Source organism: Hippichthys cyanospilos, chromosome 22 (genome assembly GCF_059441005.1).
Source record: "Hippichthys cyanospilos isolate Australia breed blue-spotted pipefish chromosome 22, RoL_Hcya_1.0, whole genome shotgun sequence".
Classification (NCBI taxonomy): domain Eukaryota; kingdom Metazoa; phylum Chordata; class Actinopteri; order Syngnathiformes; family Syngnathidae; genus Hippichthys; species Hippichthys cyanospilos.
Window position 1 is genome coordinate 2,756,169 of NC_142390.1, and position 25,943 is coordinate 2,782,111.

At 44.5% G+C, this 25,943-nt stretch overlaps 1 protein-coding gene across 3 annotated transcripts in view; it reads right to left on the minus strand.

Annotated features, from left to right (window-relative positions):
• nav3 (neuron navigator 3) overlaps positions 1-25,943 on the minus strand; it is an 89,590-nt gene that overhangs the window by 32,240 nt on the left and 31,407 nt on the right. For all 3 annotated transcript variants that reach the window (XM_088406280.1, XM_088406279.1, XM_088406278.1), the window contains exons 4-10: positions 22,886-22,958; positions 20,263-20,434; positions 16,527-16,595; positions 15,236-15,378; positions 11,960-13,022; positions 9,394-9,509; positions 3,671-3,779 (exon numbers count right to left, since the gene is read on the minus strand). In XM_088406280.1, coding sequence (XP_088262406.1) covers positions 3,671-3,779; positions 9,394-9,509; positions 11,960-13,022; positions 15,236-15,378; positions 16,527-16,595; positions 20,263-20,434; positions 22,886-22,958 — 1,745 coding nt within the window. The remainder of the gene's footprint in view (positions 1-3,670; positions 3,780-9,393; positions 9,510-11,959; positions 13,023-15,235; positions 15,379-16,526; positions 16,596-20,262; positions 20,435-22,885; positions 22,959-25,943) is intronic.

The following is a 25,943-nucleotide window of genomic DNA, read 5'->3' on the forward strand; positions in this document are numbered from 1 at the left end:
TGTGTGTTCATTGCAGCCATGCGCACACATGCGGTGAACCCTGGACAAGGACACCAAAGCGCGCGGCGGTACCCCACTGGAGCTCTCTGCTGGGAAAAACGGCGCATTGCATTCTCACTGACGGAGAACCTTGGAGAAGGACCTCAAATATATATATATATATATATATATATATATATATATATATATATATATATATATATATATGTGTGTGTGTGTATGGTCACATTTAGCTCCGCCGACAACACAAGTTTGAAAGTTGTAGCCTCGAAAGGTCTGCTGGAAAAATTTCAACCTGACCCTAAGTCCATATCTTTAAAAATGCAGTGACGGCCCTATAAAACATTCATACAAATAAAGAGGACATTATGAATTGATCTGCCTTCTTCAATTAAAAAAGACCAGTTTCAGCACAGCATAATAAAAAATTCAATGTGCGCGTTGCAGCTTCCTAAAAGGTGTATTTAAAACCTGATTTTTTATAAAAACCTTCTAGCACAATTCACTTCTAATCACTCCTTGTTTTATGCCAGCCATTAAAAAGTACAGGATATACGCAATTGCTTCACATTTGCAGCAAGCGCCCGATAAACTGAAAGTAGAAGACTTTGAAATCCAGCATGCATCGACTAGATCCACCTGAAGAGCACCGGTCTTTTAAGTAGCAATTAATATGCACCGGGGGGCGCCGATAGCTGATTTCCATCTGAAATCTCGTATTTATGCCTTACATTAGTTGTTCTGCCCACAGTAATATTTGTTCAGAAATGTTTCAAAATGTTGTAGTTCTTTTGTTCGGTTTACAAGATAGTTCTGTTTACAATCGCGTGTTTGTTCCATGTAGTTAGCTTCCGTTTTTGACTCTATTTTGAAGGCGCAAACAGGAAGTCGCTAGCATACAGTCCGTGCTTAGAAAACAACGTGCGCAACTTACCTACCTGGCTGGACATCGTGTATGTCTTAGTGCTTCTTGTCCCTCCGAACGCAATGGCTGCAGTTCCTGTATTTTGCAGTGTACTAGACATTGTTTTGGTTGAATGTATATGAATGTTAATGGGCTAATTAGCATATTAAAAGATCGTGTTCGTTTAGCATCGCTAATTGCTAGCTGACATTAGCATCTAGGCTAATTCATTTTCTATGGAAGTCATTTGTGACGCATTTATTTCGTTAGCAAAAGGCTAATGCTAATTTCGTTTGTTTTCAGTTTCACTCTGAATGTTCATGAACCTCACGTCACCCCAATTGTAATAAAAGGAGCAAGACGCTCAGCTACCTGTTCACATACACAACGTTTGTTCACAACGTTCACATACCACGTGAATCCAACACGTGATTTTTTTCTACGTTCGAACGAGCTTGCACGCGGTAGGGTTGTCGCTGAAATCTTCTCAGCGTCTTTCCTCTTCTTTCCCGTCGTATCCTCGCCATCTACACCGTTTCCTTGCATCTTCTATTTTTCTCCCCCCTTCTCTCTTTCTGGAGATAATGATAAGCTGATTTTGCAAGCTCTGTCATAAACAAATGTTGAAAAGATTCGGATTCCTGAGCGCGGCAAATTGCATTTTCATTGTGATCCGGTGTCACATTTTTTTTTTGGCGCCGTCATGGGGCTTTGCGTGTGCGTCTTTGTGTGTGTTGACATCAGTAGCTGTTGATAGAGATAGGAAGTGAATACGGTTGGCATCGCTGCCCTTCTCATGTCGCCGCTCCGATGAGTGACCCCGACGTGACGCTAAGGCATGCAAACATGCGCGGGCAATTATTCGTCAAATCAGACCGGCAACATCGTCATTCTTCTCAGTTATCTCGAAAAAGTAACTTACCGAGTTCTTGACTTTAAAAATGCAGTCAATTTCGGACTATAAAACTTTTTTCTTACGCTTTGAACCCTGCAGCCAGCGAGGCTTACCTGCAATTCTTTTACTAGCCACCAGAGGGCAATTTCCTTAAGAGTCTGCAGCTTTTCTCCGGTTTTATGTCAATCAATATCGCCACATCTTTCTCGAGGGTAGCGAAAATTAATTGTGTGTTCGGGTCGATGGCGAGTGTCTGAGGGGAGCAAAACGCATCAGGATTTTGTTGATGTGATTTGCGGCGGCTACACAAAACAACATTTCAAATGAGGTGTATCTTAAAACGCATTGTGAATGGAAATGTGGAAGGGTGGCAAATGTTTGCGTCCCATTATGAATTATGCATCGGGAAAGAGGCCACTGCATTATAGATGCACAATGTAATGAGATCTAATACAGAAGCTAAAGCTCACATTTTGTTATATTTATATATCAGCGGTTGGCATCCATTCTTTTAATGATGTACCATTTATCCGTGATTTCATAAACTTTGGAACTGCATTTTTAGTGGTACCTAAACATATTTTATTTTGTAACTCCAGAGGAAAAAATCATGTGACAGCTTTGCTTGTCGCTAATTATTGTACACTTGATTTGCTCTCATTTTGAAAAGATTGCATACGATTGCAGAAAATCCCTGCCTTCTCATTTGACAACCATCGCTATATAATAATAACGATAGTAAAAATTAAAAGTATGTTTACTTTAGAATTCAAATCCGTAAGACACAAAAGCATCCAGAAGGCCATTAAAAGGCTTTGAGGAGGTACGGAGGGAGACTCCCAAAGACGTGACGGAGAATGATGAGCATGACTGTCACGTCCGTGCAAGCGTGACGCTGATTAATTACTTTGAGGTGATTACGGCCATTTCTTATCCAAGGGGGAGATTAGCGGGCTTTTGTCATGGACTCAATTGGCGGCCGCCGTCTGAAGCACTTATCGCATTCCTCCTATTAAAACACGCATTACGTTTTTCCCATTAATCGGGCCTTTTTTTTTTTTTCCCATGCATACCAAAACGAGACCACCCAAAACCCGCGTCGGTGGTAAAAACAATGTATTGATCACGGCTGGCTGGGAAGCCTCCGAGGGGAGAAACACGAAATGGAAAACAAACGCACCCCTTGCACGCAGAAAGCCATCTGTCATGGCTGTCGGCACCATCTTCCTTGCTAAATGGGCCCAAACACACAAAATAATGGACTGAGAGAGAAGTGTGTAGATGCTAGCTATCGGCATGACGTCTGAGCCGCCGCCACCAGTCTGCTTTGGCGGTCAATGTGGCGCGCAAATGAAGGGATGTGTTGCAGGTGAATATATATATATATATATATATATATATATATATATATATATATATATATATATATATATATATTCCCATAGGGCCTGACAATATCCTTCTGATATTGGATCTCATTAGATTGTACTGTTGTCACAAATCAAGGCTACATTTGAAACGTTTAGTAGCAGAAGGCTTTCTCAAAATAACCACTGGCAGCTTTGTCAGCATTTGATTTGTTTTTGCACCAGTGCCCGGTTGTGATTTGGCTGCACAGGCCAGGTGGGGGTCCACGGGCTTGGATGCAAGCAAACTTGGCAACACTGCAATAATAGTTGGGCAGTGAACAGCGTGCCAGAAAAAGTAGGGACGGATTATTTAAAAAAAAAAAAAAAAGAAAAAAGGAGCAGGTGGCCAAAAGTACAGAAAGGCTTCAAGTTTGAGAAACGATTGTGTAAAACAGGCCAGTTTACATAACGTGTAAATCAATGGATCGCACAATTCACAGATGCAAACATCTCTCCGCGTACCTGTGGCTGATCTGTGTCCCCCGCAGACTGGACATGGTCTCTTCCAGGTTCTGCCGCAGGTCAGCAATGTTCTTTACCGTCCTCATTCGTCTCGTCTCGGGGTCCTCTCCTGCAGACAGGTTCGATTTAGTCGACACGCATAACATGGCGCTTCTCCCTCAAGAGAAAAGACATTCTGACGCACGCTTTTTCATCACTTGTCACAGTGTGTCCCATCGGGGCGGTAAAGTGATGAATGGTCATTGGGAACCTTTTTTTTTTTGCATGAAGCATAGATATATTATTTTAGATGGTCATGATAAAGGGTCTGAGGTAGCACGACTTGCCGTGACATCAATCCGTGCCTCGGGAGGCTTGCTGTCAGACAACCTTTCCTCCACTGTCAGAAAACGCCGCTTAATCTCATCCAGCCACCAGAACCTTACAATTTACTGAAATAATCTCGAGGGTATTTGAGGATTTTTATCAGGGTTCCTCAGGTATGTCTTTTAATGCTTTTTAATGTCAGGATACAAACAGTACATTTTTCTTTTCAAATAAAAAGCAAATGAATTGAAATAGCCATCAATTTTCCTCACAGGGGTTGCAGGCTTGCTGGTGCCTATCCCGTCTGACTTGGGGCAGTAGGCGGGGTCACCCTCAACTGGTTGCCAGCCAATCGCAGGGCACACAGAGACGAACAAGCATTCACACATCTAAAGACAATTTAGTACGTCCAATACATCTACCACGCATGTTTTTGGAGAGAACCCAGGCGGGCTTGGGGAAAACATGCAAACACAGGAGCCGGATGTGCAAAAAACCGAGCCAAATACTGAGACCATGGAACTATAATAATTAATAAGCGAATTAGAAGCTCTGTGGGGCCAGCCGATGTCAAACTAGGAAGAAGCTGCGTTCAGTCTGGGAGCCGACATCCTGACATCAAACCCAATCCGGCGAGGCGGAGCAAAGAAAGCGATTTAAAGTTTCACGAGTTTTTCTCGCGACTCGCGCTGAGCGCCAGAAGCAGGAAAAGCAATTGAGGTGTTTATATGGCGCATTGAGAAGAAACACCGCTCTAAGTATAGATTCATCAAAAATGCATTCCAGAGTCGACTTAGGGCGCTTGGAAACAAACGCGCCGCGCTTTGTGATTGATCACATCCCGAATAGGAATCCACACTTTTGGATGTGATTTTTTTCTTTTTCTTTCTTTTTCGGGTGTTTTTCTTCACGTTGCGGAAACGAATGACTCGAAAACAGCGGCAGTTTGAAAATAATCTCACGCGCTGACGGCAATCCGGTTTCGCCGTGAGAGTCGCACACTCGAGCAAGTATGATGAATGAGTGGCACTGACACAGCACTTATCGGATCGCGGAAAGTCTTCAATCGATGAAGCGCGGCGGAATATCGCAGCGGCCCTGACCGAGAGAGGAAAATGAACGCAGGGACACCGTGGAATCGGGTCTAATTCCGACAGACAAACACTTCAATGCCTCGATATGTATGTTGACACTCGCCCTCAATTTCGTTGCACCGTCCTTGTGGGTGACCTCAGAGGAGCTAAGGGCAAGCCGCATATAATTGAGGTCATGTTTTGACTGGCCGGGGCAAAGTTAAGTGGCCAAATCCGCTGACCTTATATCCGCTATATATGGCTGCTTGGAGCTCCTACAACATCGACTCATCCATTTAAAAATAATATAAGCATTTCCTGTCAAATAATGGCCAACTTTGAATATCAGACCCAAAAAACGGTTCTTCTCCAAGTCCAGAAAGACTCCTGTTGAATTCCAACAACGTTCCATCTAATTATAACACACATTGGCGACCAGCCAATATTTGCACAGGGTTAGCTTTGTAAGCTATGCTAATTGTGCAGCTGATGCAAGATTTTGAAGGCTTTCGTTGTTTGTGAGATACAGTTTTCTTACAAACATCTGTCCAGCTGTCATCTTGTCTTTCGTCCGTGCACCAATCTATCCATCTGGAGAGGCAAACGCCATCTGCATTGATCTTTCTCACATACACCCTTGCAGCTGTATCAGGTTTGCAAAAATAAAAAATAGCAAAGCAACCGATGGTCAAAATTGCTTCTGGGGTTCCACAACTTTTACTGTGTAAAGGCCAACAATAAATCGAAAGACACAAAATCTACTGTGCAATACCCGCAAATAATAACAATAAGCATTTTTCTCTTGGATCGTAAATTTCTGAACTACTGCACTGTAGAAGTGACTCTTCAGGCATCAGGAAATCCAATTTACTGCTTCATAATGATGGAAAAACGATTTTTTTCTTTTTGAATAAAGAGCAAATTAAGAAATTAATTGGAACAGGAAGAAAGCTATTACTAAGTAATATTAATGTGATTCTTTTGGAAAATGTTGTTTACCTTTATTGACATTTACGCGGATGCGCATTGTCCTCTGCGATTTTATTTTATTTTAATGAAGCTCCTGATTACTGAAAGAACATGACAGCGTTGTCATGGTAATCGTGCATCGCGGACGACTTACGCGGGCGAGGCTGCGTGTGCAGCACCTGCTCCAGGTCGCCCAGCATGGTGAGGATGACATCCTTATCCAGCTGAGCCGTCCCTTCGCGAGGCCCCCCCCCAGAAACCTCCTCCTCGGCCCAATAGCCACCCTCGTTCTCCCGGCTCCCCCGCTTCCCGCAGCCCGCCGGCCGGTCCTCGTCCGAACGGCCGCCGCCCTCTTCCCGGGCGGCGGCGGCCGGCTGTTTGGGCTTGACAGGCGGCTCGGCCCGGGGGTGCCCGCCGTAGGAAGCTCGCTGCGACCTGGTGCAGCGCCAAGGAACGGGGATGAGGGAGTGCTCCGACTGCGAGAGCATCTTGGTGAGGGAGAGCGACAGGGATCGAGCTCGGGGCCCGCAGCTTCCGGTGACCCCCTCCTTCCTGGGGCTGCCTTGAAGGCTCCCCCCTGCCCGCTGCGGCGAGGACGGGAAGACCAAGGAGCTCTGGCGCCGCGTGAAGCGAGGCGGGGACTTGTCCGGCTCCGAGGCGTAAACCCGCTGCTCGCCATCGCCGTGCAGCGTCAGATTGGTCAGGGAGCGCTGCTTGAGCCGCAGGTTGAGGTTGTCCGGAAGGGGTCGGGGCGGCCGTCGGGCCGGGCTGCCTCCTTGATAGACCGAGAACTCGGCGCCTCTCTTCATGTCTCCTCAGAGGACCCCACCTCGTTTTGCCGGCTTTGACTCAGCGGGTAAAAGTAAGTTCGTCCTGGCTTGACCGAATCAAAAGACGGAGGAGGTGGTCCCATGACTCACAAATGGAGGTCCCGGTGTGGAAGCGCACCCCTTCAGGTGGACAGAGTCCAGATCCGTTCTGGAGCCAGACCGGGCTCTCCATCAAATCCGGCTTAACTCCTTCGGCGCTCGCTCGTGCTCCGCACGCTTTAGTGCCTCAGAGTCCTTCCGATCAGGGGTGTGAACGAGCCACTCGCTACATCTCCTTCGTCTTCCATCCGTCCACCTCCTCGCACGGTCCTCATCTCCCTCCCTTATTAAAAGACGGTCATTTTCATTCACCGGTATCTTGCTCCCCTCCTCCTCGCAACTCCCGCCTCCCGCTCCGACGGTCCGTCTCTCCTCGCGGCTGGTGAAGCCGCAGCCAGCAGAGGACTCGCGCGCCTCTCTCTCGCTCGCTCGCTCCCTCCCTCAGCTCGCTCTTCAGCATCCTCCCTTCCTCCTAATCCTTCCCTCTCGCATTCTCTCGCTTTCTCCTCCGGTCTCTTATCTTTCCGTCCCTCCATCTTCGACAGCGACTTGTTTAGATAGTGCACCTGTAAGCTCGCCGTCCCTCGCCGCCTGCCCAACTTAATTAAATGCTATCTGGAGGCGCTTCGCGGCGAGCCCGTCGGCTTATCGCGGATCAACAATGAGACCGCGGAACCGACATATTACTCATCAATCAGTGCCAGCTTTATTAGCCCCCCAGCTGCTGTGCACATGTTGAACAAGCCTAATTTGTAATAGCGGAAAGGACAGCCGGACCGTAAAATATGTCAAAATCGGGGGACGGTGTCTCTCGAGGACAAGTTCGTCCTAAATCGATGGACCTAAGTGTTTTTTACTGAATATGACCAAGGGACAATAATGCATAGGTATCTTCATAATGTACCTGTTTGCGAGAGTCCGTTCCTTGTCTCAATAATATTATAGTTGTCTGGCTCAGTTTTGGTCTCAGGACCGGTCGCTGAGACCACATTTTAAAGATCTCAATCTCGCCTCGGAAACAAAGACATTTTGTCTTGGTTCAGTCGCAGACAGGGTGGACTCTACAACTGCTTTTATCAATGAGAATTGGAATAATCTGCTTGGATTCGAGATGTCTTTCTAGCCCCTGTTCTTTATAAATGGGGGGGGGGATCTACAATACACTATGTAAGTTAAAAATGTAAAATCTATGGAGACACCAAAATACCTGGTCCAAGTTCAGGGCCTAAAAAATAGTTTGTTTAGTCCTGTCCCCCTTGGCACGAGAAAAATTAACAATCGTGATATCAATGAGATTTCAACAAAGTCTGGAAAACAATGCATATGCCATATGCAATCGACGCACCCTGCAATCGAAGAAAATGAAACAACGCAAAGAGACGAACGCACATGCGACAATGACAAGTGCTTCTGAACAGACTCCAAGCAAATGTTAACAGCCGACGCCGCATTCTAATTTTACCCTCAAAATGAAAAGGCGGGGAAAAACCGCGGCCCAAGCGGAAGGTCTGTGAAAACCAAGTCCAGTTTAACTCGGAGCTCCATTCCCACGCAGTTTGTGACGTTCCAGATTAAAACATTAAACTGAGTTTCTAAAGTTTGAGTCAGAAATACTCCCTTGTCAGTGTCAGACTAAAAAACTCATGGCGGTGATGGAGTCATCGGGCAAGTTTTAATCACCTGTCATCTTTTATGACAGGAATAATCAAAGTCATTTTCATATCGCGAGGTAGCGAATAAAGATGCGTCTGCTCCCTATGTGTCATACGACGGACGGCTTTGTGTGACGCCCGCGTGGAGATTGTCACAGATGACGGCAGCCGCGGGGGCGTAAACAAAGAGCCACAGATGCTCCCTGTGTCCGACTGTCAGCGCTGACCTTTTCCCTTTGCAACAAAACACGAGCGCAGGAGGAAGGACCGGGGAGGCGCGGGGGGCGGGTCCCCAAATAGCCATCAGTCGCCTTCCGAAAACATATTGCGCGGACAAGGTTAACACCTCGTCAGAGTCGCATCAAACATCCGCCCCGTGAGTACGCGTAAATTTGTCTTTAATTTAATGCTTCCACACAGCCTTGCATCCTGCTTACTCAAAAGGGCATCTAATCAATAGTCTCTGAGTGCAAGTGGAGTTTTTTCCCTCATTTTCCCTTATAGACAAAAATTCAGCTCCGTCAAAAAAAAAAAGCATTCAAACTTCCATTTTTTTGGCGCAGCATTTGTGCACGTGTACATTGCCTTGCATTTGTATCGTTTCTGCCTCACGCCCTCCCCCCGTAACCACAATTTTTTGTAACGTTCACCCAAATGGAAGTAAAAAGGGGGGGGGTTGACTTATAAGCGAGGTCGACTTGTACTCGGAGAAATGCGGTAATCTATTCAGAAAAGGTGCAAAAAATGGCTGCTATAGGAGAGCAAATTCCAAATTAGGCACTTACATACACAGCACACATGCGGCTAAGCTTCGGGGGTGTGAGTGTGTGTGCGTGTGTGTTGATCGTCCGTACCCGATATCTCCTCTAGGCACTGTTTGGCTGTCTTGCTGTAGACCAACTCCCCCTTAGTGGGGCTGAGGCAGGGGTCGGCCGGGGCCACCATGGTGCAATCATTCTCTGAGAACGTCCTGCAAGAACACACCATAAATCATGCTTGAAAAAAAAAAAAGACTCGAGGAGAAAATCTGTGGAAAAAGTGTAAATAGAAACACATCTAAAAAAAAAATCAAAAATGTTTGTATTCCCCAAATCACATTGCTGATAATTACAAATAAGAGGCATTTATTGACTTTTTACGGTGATTAAAACAATGAAGAGTATCGACTTGAAGGAAATGGCATCATCTTCACGCCGTGTGTCGGCGATGGCAACCGATGAAAGAGTGTCTCCAGTCGCCACAGATGGACACCTCAAAAGCGAAGCTGGATGAAACACTCGTGCTGTGTGTGTGCCTGTGCACACAGTGCGTGTTGGTGTCCAATCAGAGTTCAGCGGCAGTGACAAGGATGAGGTCCAGTGCGCTTGGTGATAACGGCGTCGCACGCAAACAGACGTGACAAAATGGACGCACACAAGTGAGCAAAAGTAGCACCTGCTGAGGTGCAGGTAAACCAAACAGTGTTTTTCACCTGTGAAATCTGGTTTTGCTTCTATGATAATATGCCCAACAAATTTGTCGATCCAATAATTTGTGACTGAATAGAACATGCTAGCTAATGTTAGTTCTCATCTTCCGCATGTTAAATATAGCGCTGCCTTGTATCATCTTGTAACATCTTTGACGTCTATTGCCGTCAATGGCAGCGAATGAGTTCAGAGTGATTCAGATTGAAATGATTCGCTTAGTAAACAGAAATCACGAGTTCAAAAGGCCAAAAGCATCTTATTGTGTGCGGGTGGGACATTAATCAAAAGTAAACGGAGATCTACACCTGCAAAGGATTTCAAAACGGAGAGGGCAAAAGACAGCAAAAAGGCACCAAAGTAAATTGCCCAATTTGGAGTGAAAATGGAGGTAAATTGCAATGCGGCAGGAGGCTTTTACACTTAATGCCTCAAGCGGCTGATGGTGTGTGTGAATGATGCCCGGACATGAAGAAAGAGGGCTGATATGACAACAGTATTAAGTTGAGGCGAGTCAGCACAGGTGAGGATTAGTTGAAATCTGCCATTACTCCATTTCTGGACCGGAAAACGATAATCCCTGAAAGTTCAATTCTTACTCTTCTTGCATCGTTTTCCTCTCAAAATTCACAATCCGCAAATATCGTTACTTTTACAAAAGCGACCCAGAATTCTTAGAAAATGCCGAAAAAACCCCCACGTCTTTACATGACTCTCCTTTGAATTCGCCAATCTCTCTCTGTAACAGCTAGCGACCTCTGCTGGCGGAAACAAGCCCTTAAAAAAAAAAACATTTCCTTTGAATTGCACACTTTTTTTGCTTCAAAGCACTTGAATATTTATATATATTTTTTTCCTATACAGAGTGCCGACAAGGCTTCAAGGTAGAAGTCTGATAATCTGTGCGAGAAATATTATGCAAGAGTAGAAGTGCACGTCGGAGCGCAGATATCGCAGCACGCAAGCGGGGAACGGGATAGAGGAATATTTTCAAGGTAAATGTTCTCAAAGCTGAATGTCAAGTCACATAGATACCCAGCCACAAGTCCTTCATTGCATAATCTATTGCGTAATTGGATGACATCTCATTTCTGCAGAAGTGGGAAATTGGGGGGAGGGGGTGTGGATAACCCCACGGAAAATTGCAGTAATTGCAGTAAAATCAGACATTTCATCTTTTTTTTTTAGTTTCAGGCAATTTGATGCACTTGATTTTTTTTTTTCAGTTTTAGACTAAGCTGTAACCCGTGTAAACACTGTAAAAAGTAATTAAAAGCTGTTGAAAGTTGATTTCTAATGCTTTTATTTTATTGGGCCACGCCCAACCCGGCATCGCCTCACGGCCCCACAGGGGCAGTAACTTCTAATTGATTTTTTTTCTCATCAATTAAAGATATTTCTTTATCGCAGAGGTTGGACCGTTCCAAAAGATCGGGCGTCAAGTCGCGCTCGCCTTTTGGCTGAGCTGAGTGCGCGCGACGGAGGAGGTAGACGCAAGTGGGAGAAGGGGTGAGGGATTAAGCCGCGTTTAATGGGATTGCAAACTTCCTTTCTCTCTCGGAACAAAAGGAATCCGGGAGACTTTGGCAGCTCCGGCGCTTTCTTTCCCGACCCTCCTGTCGTCGCAGAAAATCGGTCCGGGTGGGCTGATTTACACACTTTGCGCATGTCGGACGGGGGTTTAAACACGCGTCTTGACACGCATCAGAATTCTGCAAAAAATATGCAGCGATGGGATCTAACCAAGTACAAATTGATCGTTATCGGACATCTGTTGTCTTAACCGCATCGGTGTATTTATTTGACTGATAACTAACACGAAAATCCGCGCTTGTTTAAAATGCTTTTTTTTTTTTCCTCCACAATTTAACCTCCAAGATTGAGACAATGAAGTCAGCGCGGTGAGAGGTGCGTGCAGCTCCCAATTGGTCGGCGCAATCGGCGATAGTCTTACCTGTACATGAAGGGGGCCACAGTTGCAGTGTTGGGGTGGTTGTGCTGCTGCTGCTGCGGGAGCTGAACGACTCCGTTTCCTCCCGGTGGAGCCCCGCCCCCTGCCAGGAGCCCCCCGGATGCGGACAGGGCCGAGGTGCTGGTGGAAGAGGTCATGCTGGTTCGTTTGCCCTCTGGACCCCCGACGGACCTCTGCGTGTAGAAACTCCCGCCTTGTCCGCTTTTTGCGAGCTTGCTTCTGTCAGTCTCGCCTCCCCGCAGGTTGGCGGCGCTGTTGAGACCCGTCTGGTTTTGGGACTGTCCCTGGGGCTTTGTCGCGCTCGCGGAGGGGGTTTTAAGTCCTGGTTTGGGGATTCCGGTGGAACCAGAGGAGGAGCCGACGCCGTCTTTCTTTGCTTGCTTTGCTCCCTTGGGCGCAAGGCTGGCGATTTTGGACGTCTTCTTGGCAGAGTCCGCAAAGGAGTCTCGTTCGTCTTTGGACGGAACGCAGACTTGCTTGCTGGCAGACTTGCTCTTGTCTTCCTTGTCTTTGGACGTGGACCTGCCGGCGTTCGAAGAAGTCTTGGAATACGAGGAGGAAGACGGGGGCTTGCTGGTGGCGCTCAGGGAGGACGCGGCGGTCTTGGAGGAGATGTGTTTGGCGCTAGCGCCGCTACCGCATACCGAGCCCGTTGGCGTGAGCGCGTCCTCGCCATACTCGGACATGTCGTCCTCTTCCTGCAGAGCCATCTCGGCCATGGACGGTGACACCCGGGACGCAGATCGGGGGTTGATCATACGGAACTTCTCCAGCATGGAACGATGGGGCGAGCCGCCCACTTTGGAGCCGTCGTTGCCGTGCGGATGGACGCCTTCTTGGGTCGGGGACGGTGAGTTGGTGGGGCTGGCCAACATGGAGGAAGTGGCGCTGTGCTTGAGGTTCATGGACTTGCTCCGCCAGGACTTGCTGGCGGACGCCGAGGGAATGGCAGAGGCCAGCTGCTGCCCACTTAGGCTGGTGGGGACCGTCCCGCCGAGTCCGCTTCCATTCATGCCGCCGGCTACTGGGATGCTCCTCATTGCATCTGGGCGGAAAGACAAACAAAGAAGTCCTTATTGCCCCATTACTGTTTTTTATTGCCTACTTTATTGTTTGATCTGTTGTGCGGAATGGAAGTCTGCTCGGTGAAGTGAATATGTCTAGTTTTACTATGCATATTACAATAAAACTCTTGAATTTTTTTTTTAATGTCAAATTGTGCTAATAACCAAACTTGTAGTGTTCCATTTAATTTACCCTTAAAACGAAAAATGCTTTGCTCCTGTCACGGCAATAAAAAAGCCCAACATTAAGTTTCCTGATACCTGGAGAAACCCTGTTAAAAACTAACATACTCCTGAAGAGTTTCCCCCTAACCCCAGGGAGACTCGTACCGCCATTTGAGAACCGACGATATAAACCTTTGAGGATTTTATCCTGTGGAAAGTCATTCCAAAACATTAGGTAGAAGAACCAGAAAGTTCTTTGCAAACTTTTACCGTTACATCAAGCACTTCTCCTCTGGGGTTTCGCACAAATCCATGCAACTTTGGAACCGTTCATTATGAAAAAAGTGTCTGCTCGTGAAATATTTCCTGAACTTTGGATAGAAACTCTTTTCATTGCGCCGATGCATTAAAGCAGAGGTCTCCAAACTGTGGCAAGGGGGCCATTTGCGGCCCGCCGTCCACTTTTTTGCGGCCTGCGGCATATGCAAAAATTACATTGACAATGCTATTTAAAAAAAGTATTAAACAAATTTGTATGAACCAAATTATTATTTTATTATACATTTGTATTAAATGTGACGCAAATATGTATCCAAGCCGGTAGGATCGACTTCCGTGGTGAAACGGATGAGAAAGCTAGGGCTTGTAAGTAATGTATGTTGTTCAAGTATTGGCTCAATTAACCCCGTCTTTAGAGAGCCCCCTCCTACTCTTCTGTCACCCCCCCCAGGGCTCCTTCACAGCGGCGCCACTTTTCACCGCCGTGCAGTGACTTTGCTGTTGCCATGGCAACAGACTTTTCGCTTTTTTTTTTTTTTTTTTTTTTCTTTTTGTTGATGTTCTACGGCGTGGCCGGGGAACAAAATGTCACTTCATCTGGGCGGGGTTGGAGCAAGAGATGAAAACTTGCATGTTGTTTGGGTTAGGTTTTTTTTTTTTTTCATTGTCAACTCTTATTTTCCGTGTTGGGTTCTTGCTCCATCAGCTCCAGAAAAATGTATGCACAGTTGAAGGCTCATAATGTAAAGCAGAGAAATCAGCAGCTTTTTATTATTCACTTCACAGAACCCTTTTGATGCCCAAGTTAATCAGGCATTTTCACAACAATAGCGCCGAGCACGACCTTTATTTCAAGACCGGCCGAGCGGTTGAGGCGCTCCCCGCGTGGAACAGATGGCGGGATGCTTTCTCATCCGACCTCTCTCTCCCCAAATCCGCGCCAGCCGAGGTTGTCGAACTAAATTCCTGTAACTTCATCAAAGCCACAATTTGACGTTCCAATTTGCCAGCTGTGCTGAGGTGATGAGCGTACACGCGCATTAGGGCCCGTCATTCATCAGGCACTGGTCTGTTTCTGTCTTCACTCATACTCATTCGTTTTTCTGTTTTTCTACTTAGACTTAAGTTAACACCATATCTGTGCTTCTATGGTTACACTGCAATTGAGACACAACACAGCAATATAAGTGTAACACGAAATGAAAGCCAGCGAGACATCAGGTTTTCAATATGTCCGAAATTGACAATGTTTCCAATTTTCAATGGCAGTAAACGAGCCCGACATGGGCTAAATCTGATACCCATCTTGACCTCCCATTTGCAAGCATTTAGAAGGGACAGCAGGATGCCATATTGTAGCCTCCTGGTTTTTTTTTGTATGCTTTTCCTTTGGTATCAATTTAAAAAATTACTAATAGTCCAAGTTGGGTCAAAATGTCCCCCAGGGGTTAATCTGTTTAAAAGAGAAGAAAAATGACTTTTTTTTAGAAACTGTGAGAATTCATCCCAGGGCTTATTTTTCTTCAACGTGGAGCTTCTTCGGTTCTGTCTGTAAAAATGTGTCAAGCCCGACACTAAATGGAATTTGTTATGTCTAACGAAGAATAATGACCTGAGCATGATTCAGCAGAGCCGGGCTTGAAAAGAAGGTGAGAAGTGGCCTCAGCTCATCTGAGTCAGTGGCGCCATCCAGTGGCAGCCTCAGAGGCACCCTTTTCAGTTCCAAACAGCGTCACTCTCACTCGCTCACCTCTGTCGTTGCCGCTGGCGTACTGCAGCGGTTTGCTCTTGTCGATGCTGTTGAAGCTCTGACTGCGCCGGTTCAGGTTGGACGAACCCGGACTCCTGGAGGCCCCGCTGCCTGCAGCGGGTACCCTGGAGGGTCCCGGCAACCTGGAGAATTAAAAAAAAAAAAAAAAAAAAATTCTTTACTTAAAGGGTCATTTGACCTAAAGGGGAAAAAATGCAGGAAAAATTAGCAAAACAAAGCTGCAACAGAAAAAATTGTAAATCAAAATCCACAATAGCAAATATCAAGGTGCCAGGCCAGTCCCTGTTTGCGGAGCGAGGGAGATAATGAAGTGATGAGAAAGGAAACAAAAGTAAAAATAGATGACGAAAAAGCAAGATGAGCGAAAATGAGATGGAAAACAAGCGAGAGATTGAGGCAATTTTGATGGAAATCCAATGCAGTTCCTTTTATCATCATCTGCTTTCATCTTTCAAAATTGATCTTTGACGAGCGCGTCGGCGAGCTCTGACTTGGGAGGGAAAACGATTCTGGACGGCGCTTTTGTTTTTCGGGAATCTAATGGCAGCTATCACGGGGTTTTCAAACAAAGTATTATCTCTGCCAGGCAGCAGGGCTGTGGCGGCTTGGTCCGCGCTGGGAGAGATGACCACACGGAGGATTTGGCATTTTGGACACCAGCAAAGACGAGCTTTTAGGAAGAGAACCATTAAGAATCCCCACTGTTAACAAAAGTCGATGATCCATTTATTCACGAGTTAGCAAGCTACTTCACTGATGCCGGTCCACGGTCAACTGGTACCGAGTCGAATGTGTCGCACCCAAAGTAATGATGTTTATCCTTTAACAGTTTATTCATTTGATCGTTGTGTTTTAGCGCCTCCTCTGGCCGCTGTTGATATTGCATTTTGTAGTGAGGAAGGACGGTGAGGCTAGTTACTGTCTGACACACATGTTGTTCTATTTGGCCCACAAGTGTCCGCAAGTTGCACTTTCTTTGTAGGAATGTTGTCATTTATGATAATACTGTACGCCCAAATCACTGCTTTAGTGCACTGGTGTCAAACTCAAGGCCCGGGGGCCAAATCCGGCCCACCAATCCTCATCATATTGACCCGATGAGGGAAATTATAGCTGCGGAATGTCCCGCGACAAAAAAAATGAGTTTGACACCCACAAATATAATCAAGTACTTTAGGTGAGTCATTAATTACTTTAGCGCAGGAACACAAAGTAATAAACTCCTTTTTACCTTGGAATGAACATGTGAACTCTTCAAAACCAGATTTACCTTGTGTTTTTCTTCTGTGGCGACCCTATTCCAGTATGGCCCGGAGGACTTGCATACCGTGCTGTGAGACTGGAAAAAAAAAAAAAAAGAGTCAGGAGTGTTAACTTAGTTGAACAAGACATGTGCCCATTTTCTCGAGTCTTAACGCAATAATGCGACAGGGGCGGAGTTGAGGATGAGGGAAAAGAAAAACAGATAACAAGGGTGGAGGATGCCAAAAGCATCCATTGACCACAATCATGGTTACAATCAATTCCGGCATTGGCGTTTTTCGACCGCAAATCGCACAAAAGCAATGGCGTCACTTTACGACCTCCACGCCGACGCTGAGTCATTCCCGTGGCGCTGGCCGCCATTGGCGTTTGACAGGAAGCAGTAAAGCCAAGCCAAACTGTGCTTTCATCGTCCTACGTACAATGTGACAGCCAGGTGCTCAGCCTCTTCTTTACCCCTGTGAGTAAACGCAACGCGCGTAATTTTCCGTTTACGGGATGACTCGCAAAACAATGAAGTGCTTTTTTTTCAGAGCCAGTTTAAGGACAAAAATTTGCCCTTTTTACACATTCAATAGTTGAGTCTACTGATCTAAACCCGATCTGGCCTCCTTCTGTTCTTTGATGTCTTTATGAGTAAATTGAATTTTCCTTACATAAAATTGAAATGAATACACAAAGCCAGAAAAAAAGGCACCAGTTCTCTTGTGACAAAAAGGACCTGGAACTCCTCTACAAATGAAAATGAGAAAATTATATTAGCCTGTGTGGCTTTGTTTTCATCTGTCAACTATTTCGTAAAATGTCTTGACTGTTTCACATTGATCCAAATATTTATTACTTATGTACTTATATATATTACTTAATTAGCAATTCTCACACATGCATTAAAAAAAAATCTGAATTTTAAGTGTGGTGAGATTCCAAGTTGGGTGCGTGAGCACCGCCAAAAATGGGCAAAAAACACTCGTGGTTGGTACGATAACTTGCTAAGAGTACAACTAAACTATTAAGCCTTTTTTATCAATAAATATATACAGCGGTTGCAAATCTCTCGACAATTTTCTACGTTGTTTCTATTGTACCTTCCATACTGTTGATGAAACACCGAGAGTGTTAGCCAAAGCAGTAAGGGATTAAATCCAAGAGTAAAACTGTTCAATACGCTACAATATCCAGAGCCGGAGGAAAAGAGGAAGTAGCCTCACCATCAGTGAATTAAGATCGTCCTCCTGCTCTGGCGAGCAGGAACAATATGTTCTCTGTTTTATGTTTTGCGGGCTGCCGCTTTGGCACTGACGAACTTAAGTGAATTAAATGTACTGGCCGCTTGAATGACAAACTGCAGTCCCGCATTGTTTAAGTTCCTATCTTTGCGTGCAAACTTTTCTTTTCGACCATTGAAAAATTCTCATACTGTCATTTGAGTGTCACAATAAGCGCTATGCAAAATTCAAATCCGTGACTAATGCCCCTTTTCTCGTAATCATATTCAAGGATATTCATGCACACTCGAGGTAGAACAATTAACCTCTGCTTTTCAGTGACCTTGTTAGGAAGTGCACGGCCTGTCTACACCTTTGCTAATTGACCTTGTGGGTGTTTAAGGTGTGTGTGTGTGTGTTTTTTTTTTTCAATGCAAATGAGCAACAGAGATGACCGCGGAAGATCAGGGAGGATTTCTCATTAGCCGCTCTACATAATGCAGAAGATGACACGCAGCAACACCATTAACCGAAATTACATTTGGAGCATGCGAAAAAGGTTGAGCACAATCTCAAGAAGTGGAAGCCGAGGCTTTTGTTATAAAAAATTCAGCTCACAAACCCCTCCCACCAGCAATTTACAACATAGAACTAACAAACATAAAGTTGACATTAACCGCGGCTAACATTGTACATATTCATATAAAAACACATATGTAGCATACCAGTTTGGGCTTGCGTTAGCACTTAGAAATGACAACACACAGGAAGCACTTTGCATGATCCCAAACTAAACTTGTAAACTTACATGCACAAAATGATCCGAAAAATAAATATTAATGCTCCTGCGGACTTGTAATTGATTATTGGATAAAAGGAAATGTCAAATAAAACCCTACAAATTAAACATCCTAAAAGGTGCCTTTTTCTTAATACTTGATGTCAAGCTCTGGCAATTTTGAGTATATTCCATATAATATACATCACTGGAAAAGGCATAGGTGTAAAATGAGTAAAACTTGTTATTTAATCTACTTTACTCATTCTGATGAGAAATAATTGTTTCTTTAAATTTAATAGTTGCAGCCCTGTTCTAATTTCAACATAAAACGCAACGCAAACAAGCTAAGTGTATTACAAACTGCTAACAGAGCGATTTCACGACAACCTACAGTCCCACCCGCTAATTAAAAAAATCGATTTTCACCAGAACATGGCTCCGCTGCTTAAATCCTCAGACTAGATCAAGAGAATTCCGATTGGGACTGAAGCACCCTCGCAAGCGTACCGAGGAGAAGAGCTGGACTTGACCCGACCGTCGGTTTTCCCATATGGCGAGCGGCTCTTCCTGTCACGAGACACGGCGGTGGGCAGGCGCGAGGACCGCGCCGCCGGGGGCTCAACTTGTCCACCCCGGGACATTTTGGCCTCAAAGGATCGAGTACTTTGCTTCTATTCCCAACTCAAGCGCGGAAAACCTCAGCGGATTGTCGTGCTCGGTCTGAATGGGGAGTTCCCATCCCTGACCCTGGAGACGCCCGCGAAGGCCAGCAGGTGCTGTCTATAGAAAGCAGCGCCCAAATACCCAACGCCTGCGGGCAAGTGTGTGTGTGTGTGCGGGACATAATTCCATCATTGAAAATCCTTTCACATCTCTCACGAACCTCGTATATCTTTAGCGCTCGCTTGATTTTCAAGGCTGACTGCCGCTCGCAGGGATTTATCATCGTTCAATTAATTAATCAGAGGCTCATTTAGCGAAAAAGTCGTTGCATTTCTCCGCTTGGAATCGGATGGGGAAAAAAGCCTTTAGCGTTGAAGCTCAAACAAAACATCATTTAAATATTAGATTATTGTACAGAAAAGATGATTTTAGCAATTTATGGCACCAAACATGAGCGTTTCAAGCTCATTTTGAATGCTGATACATCCGTTTTACTAAAAAAATAAAGTGCCCCACGATAAGTGCCACCCGCAGTTATGAAAACAAAACGACAGCAAATCTTGATCGTAGACACGCTTTTCGATTTTCCTTCGGCCGAACCTAATTCAAGCCAAATGTCGGCAGTGCTTTTTCTTCCCCAAGAGCTTTCTCCACCTGTTGTAAGGGTGGGAGCAGGAGTTAGGGAATGTGGGGCAGCTGTGCCTTCGCTAGCCTCCGCCGTGGCACACAGAACCCAAAAGGCGGATCCGCCACTGCCGAAAGCGCTCGCGTTTCGGATGCCAGTCTCATTTCACGGCCGAGCGGAGCGGTAACGGGATCCGACGCGTGGGAATGTGAGGCATGTCGGCCTTCCAAAAGCCGTCTATTTACATACCGATAGCGCTTAGCTGCCTGACGGCAACGTTGTGAGGCATCTGGCTTTTTTTTTTTTTGCTCATTGATGTCAGGTTCGGGCAATCTAGAACATTTAAACAACAAACCAGAAGGAAGACAACTAGGTATTTCTCACGAGGTTAGCAGACAGGAACCTGCACCTTGTCAGACCTCCTTTCGGTCTAGTTTTGAGTTCTTGGCTCTCGTTGTCATGAACGTACCTGGACTGCATCTCTTGCGACTTGCTGGCAGATGTTGCAGCGCCGCTGCCGGTCTGCTGGCTCAGCTCCACCAGCGACTGGTAGTACTGCTGCTGTTGCTGTTGCTGCTGCTTGTAGCGTGACAGGATGAAGAAGAGGCCCAGGATGCTCTTCAGGTTGCCATTCCTGATCTCTGCAGAGCACCCGCAAAATAAAAAACAAAACAATAGAAGAAGATGTCATATTTTTTTGAATAAGGTTTGATGTATGAGTAATTTTTCAATCGTATGCAAAATGTTCAGAGTATGCTGATTTCAAATCAGTTCAACTTATAGCTTGGGCAAAAAATAGCAACAACAAACTTGTGCAAATCTTTAAAACTAAATTTGATACTAGTCAAATGTAATATCGCTTAATTCCACGAGCAATTATTTGACGATTAATCGAGGAGCTGTGGCACTTCTAGATGAGGGAAAAGGGAAAAAAAAAATAGTTAATCGCTGCGAAAAATCAAGGTAATGCATCTCCCACAGCGGGCTGGAATCCAATTTGGATGAGCTCGGGCAAAGGAAGACTTCATCACTGTGACTAACGCAGCCATTTGTGAAATGGAGCTCTCATATCAAACCTTCAGCGAGAGCCGGTGCTGATACAGCTTTCTTTTCATTTTTTTATGGGTGTGTTGTTTTTTTTTTTAAGTTATTTTCAAGATCTCTCAGCCATCTTTTTTTTTAATGCAAGGTGGTGAAGATTAGTCTCTTGGGAGAGTTTCCATTTCCAAACACCCACGGGCGTCAGTTTACTCGAGACGCTTCATCGCTAACTGGATTTTTTATTTACAGGGTATTTTCTTACACTTGGTTAGCATAAGTCATTGATATAGCCAGTTTTTATATATCATTTTTCTTAGCATTATTATATTATATGATTAAAATAATAAAAATGACCGGTTTGACTTTTTAAACGGAATTCAAAAGTCAAGTTTCAAACTACTGGTGTCACTGTTAATAAACATCTAAACACGTCACAACCTGATTGGCCGCTTGCTGTCGAGTCAACTGGCCTTCTCTTTGAAGTTAATGAGTTTTTAATTATAATCTCTCTCTCTCTCTCTCTTCACGTATAAATACTGTACTAATGTCTCTGATTGGTTTAACGCTGCAAGCGTACGCGCTGCACATATTGTGCGCGCATATTGCACGGGCTAAATTTCTGTTATCCGGTAGTGACGAGAGATCGTCAGCGGCGCACGGTGTTTTCATTAAGCGCGGGTTGAAGTCTGTCGCGACTGTGGCGCGCCGAAGAAAATCAAGTGTTTCTACTTGGCGCGCGTTCAATGAAAATGCGCCTTTGCTTCGCAGGGTCTTTTAAGTGGTTTGACGTGCTTGCATTCAGTTCTTGCGATTTGGCGAGGTCGTTCCGCGGCTTACAAAAGACTTGGAAAAAGAGGCGGGGGAGGGGCAAGTGAGACAATGCGGACGCTATCTATTCGATATCGACTCGACGGCTTCGATCCGTGGCGGGTCGGGGTCTCCTGTCTTTTCTTTTGTCACCTTGTTCGACTTTACGGGACGGACAATGCTGCACAATTTAAAAAAAAAACGTGAAAATACGTCCCTGGCACTGAATGAGTTCAAATGATCAAGCCATTGCAGTGAAAGTTTTCAGTCGTGTTTGTCGTATGTTGTAAAGAAACATAACTGTTGAATATAATAGCGTCCTCGGTGTTAGGTAACCCAATAGCCGATTTATTTCCAGACTTTGAAATGCCAAGCCTGCGGTGAGTCACGTAGCTGTTTTTAGTGCGTGACTGCTAGTGGTGGGCTCAACTGGATTTAGAAGCGTCGGTCAGTGTGTCAAACTCCCGCCTTATTTTCGCCGCCGCCAGCAAGGTCAACGGTGTCGTCGAGAGAAACAGAGAGCTGCAGAAGGAAATTATATTCTACTGTACAATCTATTGTATAGCGGAGTAAACAGCAATAGCAATTTTATCCTGCTGAGAGTCAGTCTATTCATTTGTGTCCACTGTAGTGGACATTTGTTGTTAGTTTATAGCTTTGGACTCATTGCCGCTACGTGACTGCTTCCTAGTGTGATCAGTGGAGGACATCCTGTCCTTTCCAATCAGTAGTATCAACGAGGGACTACATTATTTATTATAAATACTAAATTGTTTTGATTGAATAGCAAAAACAACCTTGCAATTGTCAAGTAAGAAACAGATCACCGCAAAGACATACAAAAGGTCATACAAGTTGTAAATATGGTTAAGTATTATTGGAAAACACCATATTAAGGGGTCATGATTAATGCTAAACCTTGAAACTTTTCATGTTATTTTCAGAAAAATGCCAGCTCTTTGAAAACATTTTTTCAATGCTGTACTTCCCCTTTGAATTCAAAACTAATGCATTTCAGCAACACCTCGCTTCATGTTCCATTTAATCTGCTCTTAATTTGAAAAGAAAAACGCACAGTATGTGCATGGCATTAAAAAGCATTTCGAAGACACCTGAAATGTGTTTTAAATTGTGGGCGAAAAAACGTTCCTTTGAAAGACGAAGCAAAACGTGACAACACATCCCAAAAGACATCCCGTTTTGACGCACGAGCGCGTTAAGATGCTTAACAACCATTTTCTTACCTTCTGCGGAGAGCCCTTGCACGTTCACTCCTCTGGCATCCAGAAAACTGAGACAGGCGTCCACATTCTCAATCTGGAGACAAAACAAATGAAGGGCAAGTCAATCACTTACAATACTTAACATTCAATGAGCCGAGATGACTTGTGGGGGTGGGGCGGGGAGGATCAGCGTTATTAGCCATAAAGCGCATCATTGTGCCCACGTGACCTTCTGGCCCGGCTGCGTGGCATACTGACCGCAGTGTGTCGCCACCTACGCTGACGTCAAGTCGGAATACACAGAAATGCAAACACCCACTAATGGACCGCGCTGCGCCAGAAACCGGCCTTCTATCTGGAACGCGGGGGGAATTTTCGCATTCCTCCGTGAGCGTGCGGCTCAAACTGCAAGCGGCCCTCCTTTATGTCCAGGTCAAAGTTCGCGCTTCCAGTCTTTCGAGGCCGCGCGGCTCGACGTACAGCGGTCATGATGATTCATGAGACCGTTAAACCCCTTCGGCGTTTTCTTAATAAAAACTGGTTTGACTCATGTTGAAGCACATTAAGGAAATATATATATATATATATATATATATATATATATATATATATATATATATATATATATATATATATATATATATATATATATATTTTTTTTTAAACCAAATAATTCAAGCAATTATTCCGGGTAATCTCAAACAAGTATTAACATACAATTGAGGACATTTTTACATAATTAAATACAAATATAAAGAGGTAACATTATGTAAAAAAATATCCGTACAAATTAAAAGCTGAAAAAAATATAAATATTGAAAACAATAAATATTAGAGATAGGAAAAAGAAATGAAAACGTTGAAATGGACACTTGTGTCTAATACTCCTTATTTCAATAAACAAACAGGTCAAAAGTAGTGGTAATTAATAATGATTAATAATCTCGCAGCTGTGACAAATATTCATATATTAGTGCTATCAAAATGAATCAACCGACTAACAATTTAACAGAGTAATTTTAATATTTTGTAACCACATGAAATACAAAATAATTGGTGGTAATTAAAATTGTATCCAATTATTTGATGGAATAATTGATAGAATAATTGCTTCTAAAAGTACAACCCTAAAATACATCAAACTAAAAGTTAAATATAACTGAACCGTGCGCAAGCAGTCATTCTTCCACTAGAGGGAACCTCGCTGAATAAAATGCGCCAAAATAATTAGGGAAAATGAGCTACAACTAGCTTAGCTTTAGCAGCATTAAGTTTCTTGGGATTTCTCCTTTTAATTTCATTCATTAAAAGCAGTCATTTAGGGGATTCCCGGGCCAAGCGTATTGCAAATATTTGCGGTTCTGGGTGATAACATCTCAAGTGCTTTTGTGTTTCTGCCGCGCAACCGCAAGTCACACAAATAACGCCTCCATCTGCGCGACAAAAAACCGCCTCACATGTGGGCTTCCCGATTCTTTCCGCACATGTTGCACGCGCACGCAAACATGTGTGTCCTTTTGTGCGCCCGCTTGTCTTACCACGCCACACATTCACTCAGATGCCGGCACTGAAAAAAAATAAATGTAGCCATCGTTTTCCTGTTGAGTGACTTCAGTTGAAAATTTTTTGGTTCCAATGAGCTCCGAGGCTGCCTTGCATATGTTTGACAGGCCGTGTGTGTGGGTGTGTGTGTGTGTGTGTGTGTGTGTGTGTGGAGGGGGTGTTTTAATAGTTCATAAACACAAGAAAGGAGTGAAACTCATAAACACAAACTAGCACAAAGATGAAAGGGCCTTCCTTTGGGAAATTTCCGAATATCTGACGAGAGCCTTCCCGATGTAACCGCTGTGTGTTTTAACTAAACACTGAAACGACGCAAAAGAGCTTAACTCATTCACTGCCAATGACGACTACAGACGTCCAAAATCCAATTCAATTTAAGCAGGCTGGCAGTTTACGAGTTAATAATGTTGGCGTCCGTGGGGAATTCTTTTTCCGCTGGGTTCTGGCAAGTTCTAACTGCTTGTTTGTTGGGCACTTTTGTGGCAACCCCCGCCAGTCATTTTTCCAAAGCTGGAAGCAATCAGCCTTTATCAGCGAGTTGGAAAACCGAGATTTTGATTTTGACAGAGAAAGGAAGCACATTGCAATTGTTATTACAATATTACATTTCACCCAGGAAGCATGGTTGGATTAAAAAATAAATGAAAAAAAAAATCAAAATCTTAGAGGTGCCGAGATTCAGGATGTTCCAGGTCATTTGCTCTTAATTTGAAAAGACAACATGTCTGATTATGTCACGGCATTAAAAAGCATGAAATTAGAATTGATTTAAGTCACATACATTACTCCACCCCTATGAAGATCATTCAATAACCATCACTCTAAAAAACAAACCAAAAAACATCCATCCGTGTATTTTCAGCCGATCGGAATAAAGAGAAAACAAATCGGTGATGGGAAAAAGTCATTATACGGCTATTGCCCATAAATATATTCAAGCATGGTCGGTACGTGCTCCGATCGTTCCGATTGATATACTCTCGTCAAATTTGCATGGGGTATCAAGTGGCTGGCACGGAAAAGAACTGGAAAGCGTTCTTGCCTGAGATGAAAGTGTCAAGTGAACGGAGCCGGGGCATCCATTGGCAGAAAACAAGCTCCTTTAGGAAAACGGAGCATAAGCATTTTACAACGCGAGGGCATAGTTGAATAAATGACAGGTTTTACTTTGCCAAAACGCCGTACATCAACTGGAAAAAGTCCTTCGTCAGTGCGTGAGGACGCAAGCCAAAGAAATCAGCTGGAGAAATAAAGCCCTCTTGCGTCACTGTAGCAAAATGTACGCTTCTTGTTTGTCTTAATTCCTCTTGACACTTGGAAGCCAATTAGTCGGGCCATCATTCTCGCTCAAGTGTCGCCTTTCCGAGCCGCCGTTTACTTCATCAATCGGCCCCAGCAGAAATGGAGAAAGTTTGCATGCTGTTTTGTTCTTCTTCCGTTAAAAAAAAAGATTTTCTTTTGTGTTGGTATATCAAACGGTGAGTTAGGAACGACATTCTTGCTCGAGCAAAGAACT